General features: G+C 39.4%; 1 protein-coding gene across 2 annotated transcripts in view; it reads right to left on the bottom strand.

The window, feature by feature from the left end:
• HSPBAP1 (HSPB1 associated protein 1) overlaps positions 1-12,855 on the bottom strand; it is a 37,633-nt gene that overhangs the window by 19,181 nt on the left and 5,597 nt on the right. For both annotated transcript variants that reach the window (XM_071562882.1, XM_071562883.1), the window contains exons 2-3: positions 5,754-5,939; positions 559-743 (exon numbers count right to left, since the gene is read on the bottom strand). In XM_071562882.1, the coding sequence (XP_071418983.1) occupies positions 559-743; positions 5,754-5,939 (371 nt within the window). The remainder of the gene's footprint in view (positions 1-558; positions 744-5,753; positions 5,940-12,855) is intronic.

Below are 12,855 nucleotides of genomic sequence, written 5' to 3'. Positions count from 1 at the left end.
GAGCAAAACCATGCTACAGCCTTGTTGCTACAAATACATGCCATCAAATCCTCTCTCCTGAGTGGAGCCATTAATTTAGGCACCATTCAGGTACAAGGTGGATCTGAGGCAGCAGGAGGGTCTCAGGTTTGCAATATGCCAGGTCTGCCAGCTGCCTTTTACCTCCACGCCCTATTCCCACCTCATGTTCATACCTTCAGCAGATGGGCAGAGAAGGTGTTCATTTACAGAGATCACACCCATGCCTGGGTGCTCCCCCAGCCTGCTCACTCACAAAATGATGCTGGGCTAAATGGGAGGGAAAGTGCTGCCAACTTGGGAGCTGATTTTGCCACTTGGGGTGTTGTTTTTAAACTTACAAGAAGACACAAAATTACAGATTGCTGCCCCCTGGTACTAGTTCTCCATTAGCCTGACAGCCAAAACCCTTTATTTCAAAACTTTAAAATAAATGGCCAAAGGAGCAGACAGGGAATAGTAGTACAGGTTTCAGAAGCTACTACACTAGATAATTTGCAATGGTTAAAAAACTAGGAAGAGATAATATTAATGTTTTACCTGGAAAATTTCTGGCTTGTCTTCAAATATCCTGGCAATGTATTTGTAGTCAGCATAAGCCCAGTATTTGGAGTAATCATAACAACTGAAAGGTCCAGAGAGACAAGAAGGCTGCCCACAACTCCAAGCCAAAAACTCTTCAAGTGTAGCCTCCACGTAGCTACACCTGGTTTCAAACTGGGGAACTAGAGCAACAAAAGAAAAGCCCAATATTACAAGAACACTGAGCACAGAACCAGTAAAAATAATACACAGTTTCCCTCTCAGTTCCGGTTAAATGCAACATAAGAGATGAAGTGGGACTAGGTGGTTTGACTGTGATCAATAAAATGGTTCTCATCACCTAACTCATAATTAAAGTCTGAGATTATTGCTTTGTCACTAATGTTTAAGTGAATGGCTGTTACCTTGAACTTGCTGTGAGACAAAAGCACACTTACTGTTGTTCTTCAGCCCAAGTTCCCTAAACAACTTCACCTCCCTTCCTAAGTGTGAGCTGCAAATGTGCATGCAAGTATTTGTGTACTCTTTATTTTGTCTCCATGGATTTATGCAGATGGACATGTTCATCTTCCCCTTTCCCTAAAGCAATAACCAAACCAATATGGTAATGCATAGAAAGCGAATTATGGAAGCACACACAAGCTGCCAATGATCCATCTAAACCACTGTGTGCCCTTATTTTTCATTTGGGACTGACAAAAGCATATTGCAGTGCTCTTGGCAGACACCAAAAGTATTTACCAGCAATGTTTTGCTCCCATCATGCTTTGGTCAGGCTGACTGATACAGCCTTTCAGCTCAAGGTCAGGTCACTTGGAAGTTCTACAAGATAATCCACATCACAGGATACTTTCTTTAATTGCACTTAATCAGAGATCTTCATTTCCCACAGCCGCTAATCATGGCAGCTTCAAAGAGACTTATCGAATGTTAAAAAAAATATTACTTTACTATAACTACTACTGGGGGAAAATTACTGCAGCCTACATGAATGACAATGACAGAGCTGTAATTTAACCTTGTGTAACATGCATAGAGCTGCACAGAAATGGGATCCTTTCACTACTGTGTGGCAGCAGTTCTTCGTTCTTTACCACTTTCATTTTGCTATGGCAGCAATTCCCATAGAGTCTCATACATTTGTTTTTATTCCCTTTGGGCAGGAAAACAACTTTTATAAACCTTTATCACCATTATTTTGCTATTTTCCATTGCAGCAGCCCAGGTGGTAGTTTCCTTCCCCACACTACTGAATCAATAACTAAAGTGTCAGATAAGCCTCGCTATTCAGCAAGGCTGGTCTGGGCAGTACCAGGGCTCCCTAACTAAGGACTGCATACAAGACATATAAATCACCTGCAATAACCAAAACTCTCTGTATCTGATCCCATGTCTGTGTTGCAGTTCCTCTCCTGATACCCAGTTATTAATGCAATGCACATTATTTTACTAAAAGATGGTCTGATGGAAAAATCAGATAAAAGACACAAGCACTACTAAAGGTGGCTCTATAGCTGTATTACTTTCATGAGAACAAAGAATGCTTAGGACACTGCCTATTTTGCAATATAACTCAGGAGCAAATGTTTCAAAGGCAAGAAATATACTCTTTCTACCTGACAGTGTATTTCACTCTGAGGTTCATTTAAAAAAATCCAACTATGAAATGCAAGACTATCTTACAGGATACAATCTCCTCAGGGCAGGGTTCTTGCTTTGATTTATAAGTTGTTCAGTATCAAGGTGTGGGTGTTTATGGAAAAATAAACAGTAATAAAAACCGTATTTCAGCAATCTAAACAGATTGATGAGCTTGTAGGCTGCGACAAGGGTGAAAATGTTAGCAATCAGCAACTAAAAGCAAGAATATTATTAACCAGTTTGCTAATACTTAATGACTAAAAGGTGAGGGTGTTTTGTAATTGACAAATTGTAGATTAAGCCATGCAAGTGTAAAGTAGGGTGCCAGTTCTGTCTGATGACATGATATCTGAAGGTATAACAGTACTCCCCTCTCCCACCTAATGCCACAGCTTGAAACCAGAGGGAGGGAGAGAGGGAAGAAGTGATTTCTGGAGAAGCAGTTCCCCTCCTTAGTTAAGCCCTGGTCCTCACAGACATCAACTCCTGTTGTTACCAGAAAGAGTGTTTGCAATATGTACTAATGGAAATGTAGAAAAAAAAAGGCATAATAACCTTAGAAAATACCAAAAGCTCCAGTAAGAATGCAAGTGAAGTATCTCTTTAATTTCTTTGAAGAAAACCAAACATCTATTCACAGCTGCTGAGGAACTACAATTATTTAAACAAATAATCCAAGGAAGAAATAGCCATTTCATACTATAACAAAGCATAGGCATACTCTGAAACAAAACACCACACCATCCACATCCAACTCCAATAAGCATCTCAGATCTCAGCTTTATGCAACATTTAATCAGTGTACGTTTATTTGTACTGTGTTTTCAGCCTCCTATTCAGCTATTGAGTCTATAGCCACCTTTGCAGTCCCTCCCTGTATCAAATCTCATAGGCCTGAATTCTTCAGCCATCCTTAGTGGTAAAACCTCCTGGTCAGACGATCAAGTCGCAGCCCTTTTCTATCCAGCTGTGTATCTGACAGCATCAGCTCTATCCAGCATCAGTACGAGAAATTTCCTCCAGAGAACTTGTGACTCATAAACTGATCAGCATGACAACTTCTTGTTCTCTCCAGCTTCTTCACAGTAAACTCATTGTTTATTCATTTTACTATACAACCACAGGAAACCGTCAAAATAAGAAATGGCTGCATACAGAAATCAGTTTTGTGTAAGCTTTCTCCTTACTTTGTACTTGCTGGTGTGCTCCAGGAAGCCATCAGATAGACGGGCTATAATGCTGCATTCTCTCTGTCAGAAACTAGACCTCTGCAGCTTTTGCCCACCCTTTATCCCACATGAGAAAAATAAATCTTTTAGTGTGGCTGGAACTAGATGTGTAGGGATTTCCTGATTAATAGTGCCTTCATTGTTCTTGTAATGAATGCTGGTACACTCTCTGGAGGTATCTTATCTCTGTCAATGCTTAATGCTCTGACTGTATTTTTTTCCCTGTCTTATGGACACATACTGTTTAACTTGTGTAATCAGACAGAATTCTACCAAACACACAAACTTAGGTAGGTACAAATAATTCACACAAATAATACTGCTGGCTCCCACATTTTCCATCTTTCAAATGCGTCTTTCACATCCATACACCTCAAGAAATGAAAAACTAGCAAAAAAAGCAAATACAAAATCCACTCAACTCCCACCAAATTGCCCCTTTTGCAATTCTCACTTTTTTATATTACAGAATCTTTAGTTTGGGAATCCCATTCAGGCTGCAGACATGGCATTAAAGATAATAAGTTGCTATAGTAAGAGGTGTGAAGTAATTTTGGGTCTTCCAAAGGAACCTCATGGTTTAAATAACCTCAGAAACTCTGAAGGAGCCATTTCAGAGTGACACCAAAATGTACCTACATGCAGGAGAATAAGGGTTTTTCCATATGCTTCCACTCAGTGGCAGGAGTGATCCCATCTAGTCTTAAGGCAATAAATCTATTGTAAACATGGAAGGAATATTCAGAGAGAGATCAATACAATTTTATTTCTATTTTTCTGTTGCTCTCCCTAACCACATGACTGCTTCTGTCTCATCTAGAAAAGTTAGCAGGAAGAAAGATCTGAGAGGCCCTCATTAAACAATAGTGTTAAGCATTCAAGAGTGAGATCAACGACCTTTCAAACGACAGTGGCACATGAAATGTATTACATTATTTCAGACTTTGAGATGGCCTGGATAATGGCTTCACTAATATATCCTTACAATGCAAATTTTTTATAGCATCACAGGTCTCATTCAGTTACAATATAACCCCTGAAGGCTGTACCCATCATCTTGAAGACAATTCTAGCTCACATTAGCATATAATGGAGGTTCCTGGAGACAAACTCATTGCTGCATAGGGATTAATGCCTTTAGGAAAAAGCAAAATGCATATAGATGCTTCAAGATATAAATACCAGTTTAAATCCACACTACATCCCTAATGACTAGAAGTTATTGTTAAGGGATGACTTTTATCTACTTACTTGGTAGCAGCAGTCCATGACTTAGCTGCATAATACTCCATCAATCCCATCAGACACTTTCCCAGCTGGCATACCTATTTGGCTCTCAGAAAGTGCCTATTAATTAATGGAGAGTGGGACCAAAACTATTTTACCTGGTAGGCCTGGCATGTTACAACTGAGATATATTGACAAGCTATCAAAGAAAATGTCGTATATATACATACATATATATGTGTGTGTGTGTGTGACAACCTCCCTGTTGGCAATAGGATGCCTTTCACTTGTAGTACAAGAACTGCCTGGTATCTCATTGAACTACAAAGATACTGCTATGAAGATGTGTACCAATACATTAATTCTACACCTCAGTTATCCCATCTGTAGAAAGTGAATAAATAACATCTGTTTTCCCAGGAATGGTATAGGAATCATCAATCCATGACGGTAAAATGCTTTGAAATCCTAACATGCCAGGCATTTTCCCTAAAACACTTCTGTTTCATCACTTCTCTTGCAAAAATTGAACATGAAGTAATATGGTCATGATGCTGTGAAGAAAGCAAATTTCACAGAGTGTTGTTAAGTAAGATAATGTGATGTAATCCTATCACTTTCACTGGAACTGGCAGACCCTCAACTGGAGTCTTTGTGCAGACTCCACATTCCAAGAAAGGTAATTCACCTGAAGAAGGTTAGAAGACTGTAGAAAAAATAGCTAGGTCGGGTCTAAAACACTATGACTTATATTGAACATATTTTAAGAACTGGATTTTTCTGGCCTAAAAAAAAATCATAAAGGGAGTCAGGATACTTTATAGGCAAAAGGGAGAAAGTGCATGGCAAAATGTATTTCAGCATGTGGTTGAGAGGGCAAAGGATGTTCAGGGCACAAATAAAGCACTGCAAAACCTTTCAAGAATAAACACATGAGAAAGGAGAGTTCCACTGCTGGCCAAATCCCATGTCCTAAACAAAGCCTGTAGTGAAAAGCAACATATTAGAGAGCAAAAAGTGGTCATGGGAAGGCAAATAATTGCAGAACCTAAAAAAGAGAGTTGTGACATTAATGGCTGTCTACCTCGTTCTCACCTAAATCCACTGTCTTCAGACCCAGCCTAAACTGGATTGTCTTTCCATCCAACACCGCAGAAAGGTACTTCACATTCCAGCACAGGGCTGGCCAGTCCCCAGCCATGTTACAGAAGACTGCAGGTTGCTGTAAAGACATCACAATTTCCTTGGCTTTCTCAGGAGTGAATGGTTTGACGTCTTCACCTATGCAAAGAAAAAAAAACCAGCTGTAGAGATATGATTTATGATACATGAAGTGTTACCTACCATCTCCCACACTGTAGGAAACATTAAGAACTAACACCTCCTTTGTTTATGATTGATTGTTTTATTACATTGGTAGATTTTTTTAAAGTCAAATTTGTACTGCAAACATGGAAACAACATTCTTACACTAAAGCTTAAAGTGGTGTATTAGCACACAAAAGGTAAAGCGAAAAATAAAAATTGAACGTGCTTAGAATTTTCACTTGTACCTTAGACAATAAAGCACTGCAGCCAAATTGTTTAGAATTAGGTGGTAGCAGGGTGGGTTCTACATAGGCTAACAATAAAATAAACTTCTAAATAACGTCCAGAGTTTAGAGAACATAAATTTTGTGAGTAAATCCTTCTGCATGGGATTCCTTCCAAAGTGTAGTGCATTTTCAGACAGCAAAACCAGCTTCCTGTGCATTTCATTTGAACCAAGGCGTAACATAACCCAACCAGCAGGTATTTTTAGTGTTTTAAAATTTCATTGACGGGAAACATAGAAAAAGGAAATTGTGCCAATCCAAGAAGTAAACTAACACAAGATTTCCATTTACTCCTTTACTATATAGAGATTTGTATGCCCCACTGAAACTGTCAAGCTGAAATGCTGGCAACCTTGAATAAACTCAGCACTTCCACAACTACTTTTCTTTAGGGACATATTGAGAAGGAAAATCTGTTTATTTTCAATGGAATAACATAAAAGCTCCATAGAGCCAAAGAAGTGGACTACAGCTTCAGATCATAAAACAATTCATTCATTATTTTAACTTCTATTGAAGTTAACTCATCCAGAATTTGTATCTCTACAATGCCTAAGATTTAACATACCAAATTGATAGATATGGCTCCTCATGACTTCTAGCGGCTTATTTAAAACAAACCAACCAATTCAACCCAATCACTTTATTTAGGGGTCAAGTTAAGGTCTGGCATGGCCTATGGATTAAATAAGTACAGGACAATAAAATTTCCTTTACTGCTGGGTGTTAATTTTGCCCGTCACTCCTCCCCATGTGTGGGGCAGGTAGTGGAGAACCAGCCAGTCCCACACACGGCAGCCCTGCGGTGCCAGCTGGGGGAAACACGGGAGACAACCCACTGAGAATGAGGTCACTGAGGAAGGTTCTCCAGGATTAAATCATCATAAGTTGAAAATACATCTATGAATGCTGAAGTGTGGGAATGAAGGCAGGAATATGAGGAGCCCTACGCATGCTGCATGCTGTACCTCTTTGGTAAATTTGGCGAGTCTCACTTCTTTCGACAAGGTTTATACTCCTGCATAGATGTGCCTTTTAGTTTTCTAAATTAAGCTGCTATCTTCACACAAATTCAGTGGGAGGTATCAGGGCTGGGGTTTCCTACAGCCAAGGAGTCTCTTCTCCCACAGACTTCCAAGGAAACTGAATCCCTCTCTTTTCACTCATGAAAGCTCCATCATGAAGCTTTAAAACTAAAGACCTCTAACACTTTATCTTCATGGAACGTAAAATTTTAAAATGGTTCCTCTTTCTTAAGGGCGATGACAGGAGGGTGTTTGGATTTTGGTTTGCTTCCCACAGCTCCTCGGGTACACAGAGCAACACTTGACAGGATGGTGTTGCTGTGACACAGAGATGTCTCTGACACTTGGCCTTCAGTCTCGCGCTCCAGCAACTCACACAACCAGGACAGAAGGAGGCCCCACAGGGACCGTATGTCTTACCATATGGTCCTCCCTACCCCCGGCAGGAGGCTCTGGGGCTTTCCAAGGAATTGGTTAGTACACCTGAGGGAGCAAGTCCAGAGAAGGCAGAAAGACCATCTGCAGACACAAGGGCACATGCTGGTGCAGCCACCAGGAGCTGGCACAGGCATGGTAAGAGGGTAAAGCTCAGTCCCGTGGTGTAATGGAGAGCACTCCAGACTCTGAATCCCAAGGACCTGAGTTCGAGTGTCAGTGGGACCGTCCCCTGGCAGTAAATGCCTCCCTGCCATCCCATCCCGTCAGATCTCAGATGCTCAGTCAGTACTGGGTGCTGTGACAGTCCCGAGGACTTCACTGTCACTGTCCAAGCTCGCTCGGTCATGGCAGATGGACCTCAGGACTTAAACGGTGGGGCCAGTTCTGCACACACTGTGCCTCACCTAAAACATCCACTGCGCAGTCTGGAAGGGCACGTGGGGAGAGCCCTTCCCAAATCTGCGTTCGTGAAGTCTGGCCATGCATATATACATTTTTCACAGCGATTCTGTTCAAGAGATAAGGCAAGACTCAGTCCAGACCTGAGCACTGCCAGAGGGCTTATACAACTTCTTCTGTCTTTAACTAGTGCAATTATAGTATCATACAAAGGTGGCTTTCATCATGTGGGAGCTGGCTGGCCTTACTTACCTTTCAGATTTTCCAACTCTTAAAAACTAAATTATTCCTGCTTAGGCCATGCTTAATACTGCAAGGCTGTCTTTTTGATTACTTAATTTTTTTGCATCAAGGGCAGCACATTTAATGATTTAGAGAACGGAAATCCAAATAAATGCAAGAAATCAGTGACGCTTTTTCAGAGGATTTTGTGAAGCTGACTTTCATCGCAAAAACTTCATGTTTATCCCGTAATTTCACTCAACAATTGGGTTGTGCTACAAAAGTTGAAATTTTACTGGAAGGTCCTTTGAAGCCAACTGTTGATTCTATGTGGCTTTCTAATGGGATTTCCACATGTGTATTGTGCTTTTGCAAGGTGTGGGTTTAACCATAGCGCATACACAGTGCGAAGCTCAGAGTTCAAGCTACTGGGAGAATAGTTCAATGCCAAACAAAAAAATCCAATTAGGCTAAATAGCCTTTCCTCTACTGAATGTTTGCCTTAACACCACCCTTTCTTCAGTTGTAAAACCTATTTCCCTATAAAAATTAGAAACAATGAAAGAGGACAGTCTTAGTAAGATGCTAATCATTCCTACCTTCAAGCAGTACTAAAATCATTGCTAAATAAGTATGTATCTTCTCCTTATACAGATAATCACCCACAATACATATCATATAATCCACAGTGAAGTCTGAAACATTTTATAAAATTTAAAGACTTAAATAAATGTACATTAGGGGTTTTTGCAAAGACAAATGGGGATTCTTGCTAAACCTGTGTGAAGAATCTGTGAGTGTCTTGATTCAGCGAACGTCTTGATTTATGTATTCCTTGGTGAGAACAGAGTTAGTTACACATAATTCTTTCCCTATAATATTTGTCATGCATATCTGAGTGCCTGCTAGAGAAAAGACAAGGTAAATATCATATACTATATCAAATAGGTATTACAGTAATTTGGAGAATTCTGCTCATGACCAACAGAGATTTCTGACGGAACTATATGCTTTAGGAGTCCTAAAAAGTAATTAAAAGAGGTACCTGAATACAGAATACCTGAAGAGATACTAGCAGAATTATAATTTAGTATGATCTTTTTCTTAGTTATTGTTATCATAGCTTCACAAATTTCTTAAAAGCTGGGCTCTTGCTTCTCAGTATTTTCTAGGCTGAGATTGGTGGTAATTGATTCCCAGGCAAAACCTGGGGGTTTATAGCATATATAAGCACATACAGTTTGGACACAGATGCAGACATAAAAGGTGTATAAATAAAATGTGCTGCAAAGAAGCAAATATCCATTGCACATCTTGTGTGTTAAATATCAAATTCCTAGGGGAGATCGAGTAGCAGAAAAGAATAGAAATGCATATTCCTTTTGAGAAGAAAAGCTCTGTAGGAGTCTTCATTTTCTCAGTTGTACTCTGATCCACAAGAGAAAAGGAATACTTTAAATTAGTTCTTTCTATCAGGCTCCACAAATGGTGTGGCTTCACAATACAAAAGGAAGCAGGAATAATTTGTCTCATGTTTTAACTTTACACAAGGCATGTAACAGAATCCAACCAGGAACCGAAAAAACGGACCAAGTTTTAGCTCAGGTTTTGTAACTGCGACAGGTTATATAATTGACCAAAAACATAGGTGTTCTTTAGAAAGGTAACACATTACAAAATAAAGATCTACCAAATAAAAAACACAGCTCTCCAGTCGTCTTTACATCAAGTCCTGTCAAACATGAAGACTCGTCGAGACTTAGCACTGAGAGCAGGTAAAAGAAAAGCAATGAATTGGCCAAGTACTCTCCAATAGATTTTGTGCTCCTAAGAGAGAAAATAATTTAATGTTTCTGATTAACAATTTTTCTGAATAACTGAGTGGGGTTTGGGAATAAAGAATCTAGCACAGCAGGCAATCTGTCTAAAAATGGACTTGATCAAAGTTGTTCAGAAGTTAAATGTACTGTCATTAAAAAGCTAAATGTACTGCCATTCATTTAAAATGATTTAGCAAATTAGAAGAGTTCATTAGTGCATGTCAGTTGGCTTCTGCAAAAACACCCTGCTGCTTAAGTACATGATTTAATTGAGAGGTATTAAAAGTATTTTCTGAAAGAGGGAGTACAGTGAAATCCTGGTAAATGTATTTGGTACAACCATTGCCAAAGTGTTTTTCTTGCAAATCTGTAATGCTTCCTTATCCTTTCTTCTTAAAAAAAAAAAAAAAGAAGAAGAAGAAGAAGAAAAAAATGCTGTTTTGAATACATTAATACAGAGTAGCCAGGTCACTCAAAAAAATCACCTAACCTTAAACACCTTACCATCCAGGAGTGAGAAAAGAGAAGGTTTGGGGGAGGATAGGCAAACTCCCCAAACCAAACAGAAGAGACTTGGTTTGGAGGTCAGACTTAATGGTTTCACAGGACATTAACTCTGTAAATTAAAAAACAACTTTAAATAATCTGCATGTGATTACAAGCTATGCACTATAATCAGCTTACTCTAGGCAAACAGAACGTGTCTAAATACACATGTGTAGTTTTCAGGACAGGCCAAACAAACATCTAAGTATTACTTCCAGACCAGTTACTGCTGTTACTATTAGTTTTGACTCTGGGAATGTTCATACTGCAAACACACATAGCCAGCAGGCAGCTAACCTAGATTTGCACAGATATTTTGGTTACTGAAGCACAGGTAGCAGTTCCATGGAGACTCTCAGGACAGACTGGTCTGCACTGGTAAGACCAGCACCTGAAGCTTACTCTGGTAGCCTGCAGTCAACACACCCTTCCTTCCTCTCCATGTCTGCTGCCACAGAAGGAGGGCATCAAAAGAAAAGAAAGAGGCCAAAAGAGGAATTTGGACTTACTTTCCAGTCCTCCTGCGGCAGGGCTGAGCATCTTACAGTTTTTCTTACAGTAACTTTAAGTGACTCAAGACATGATGTAAGATAAGCGTGTGGCCTATGCCCTCAAACCTCAAACTGTCCTCTGACAAAGCAATGGAAATTGCTGCTGGACTCCTTAGTGGGGAGTAAGGGGATTGAGTCCAGAATGCAGCACTGGGAAATACTTCCTGCCCTGGTTCTAACTGACAGTGTATCACCTCAAGCATACCTTTATGAAAATCTTCCCCTAAATCCCACAGGGCTCCTCCTAGAAAGCTCTTTCTGAACCCCTGGCAGCTTCTGCCTGGTTGTTCTCCTCCCATCCTGTAGCACATTTAGAAAGCAGCAGGTGGGTTTTCAGCTAATGAACTGAATGCTGAGTGACCTCAGCTCCACTGGTCTACTCTAGTAGAAGAAACGCTTGGAGGAAAAGACTATGGTCTTTGACCAAAACCTTCCACCAGGCTACAAAAGGACAGCCTTCCTTGTTTTCCCTTGAGCCAGGCTGCCACAGTTCCACCTTTCTGTCTGTCTCTGGAGGGTAAATTACACCTACTTGCTGATGAGGAAATTTAGTAGCAAAGCCCTTTCTTCCAAATACCCCACCCAGCACTGATTGCTGACTCAGTTCTGATGTTTCCAAATAAATGGAAAATTTAATACAAAACTTAATATAAACATAACATTATGATTGAAATTAAGGAAACTGACACGTCAGGGAGTCAAAGTCAATGTGTGTATTTCTAAGAAAAAAAATTGTTCACATTGTAAGGAAAGTTTATTTCTATTTTTTCCTATTCTTTGTCACTAATAAATACAAAAGCACTACTATTAAATAGATGAATGCACTGTATACATTTCACTGTGAGAAACTGCAACCATCTGTGACTTTATTGTTGTTCTGTCCTGCAAACTTGACAGACAAGAACTTCAAAATGGCAACAACAAATGAAATTTAAATCTTCTAAAATACAGAATTTTCCCATAAGCTATTGCAAAAAAGAGTCAACAGTATTCTAAAAATATAGGGGATGTTTCCTACAAGTCATTGTAATAAACAGTCATTAATACAACTGAACCTTTTGAATTTGATCCACAAAGGGGTTATGATGGTGGTATACATGACTTTGTTAGCTGTTGTACTATAGAGGATACAAATTATGATTAATGGCTGAGTCAATTAGAGGTATAATTAATTGTCAGAATAAAATTATACTAGCTATTTTTGAATTACATAAATTATTCAATTGAAAGAGACCTACCATGTGAACCTCAAGAACAGTTTCTGAAATGCACAGTAACCAACATGCACAATCAGGGTATTAGATTCAGAGATTGCTGCTATTATAGGAATATTAAACAAAAACCATGTCTATTATTCCATTGTTTACATCATTCCATTTCTTTCAGCATGGCTAAAACAAGCAGAAGTGAATTTAACCTTTGTTTTAAGTTGCTATTTCTTTTTATAAGGGTTCTCATGCAGCAACATCAATTTTGTCAGTGAAAAACTGTAACAGTGTATGCTTTGAATCCTGGTGTTCATATACAGACTGTAAAACCTTGCACTTGACCTAAACCAGCTCACAAAAATGTAAACTACCACGCTTCTCTAATTTAATTTT

This window comes from Pithys albifrons, chromosome 8 (assembly GCF_047495875.1).
Source record: "Pithys albifrons albifrons isolate INPA30051 chromosome 8, PitAlb_v1, whole genome shotgun sequence".
In the NCBI taxonomy this organism is placed as follows: domain Eukaryota; kingdom Metazoa; phylum Chordata; class Aves; order Passeriformes; family Thamnophilidae; genus Pithys; species Pithys albifrons.
This window is presented reverse-complemented; position numbering and strand designations above follow the sequence as displayed.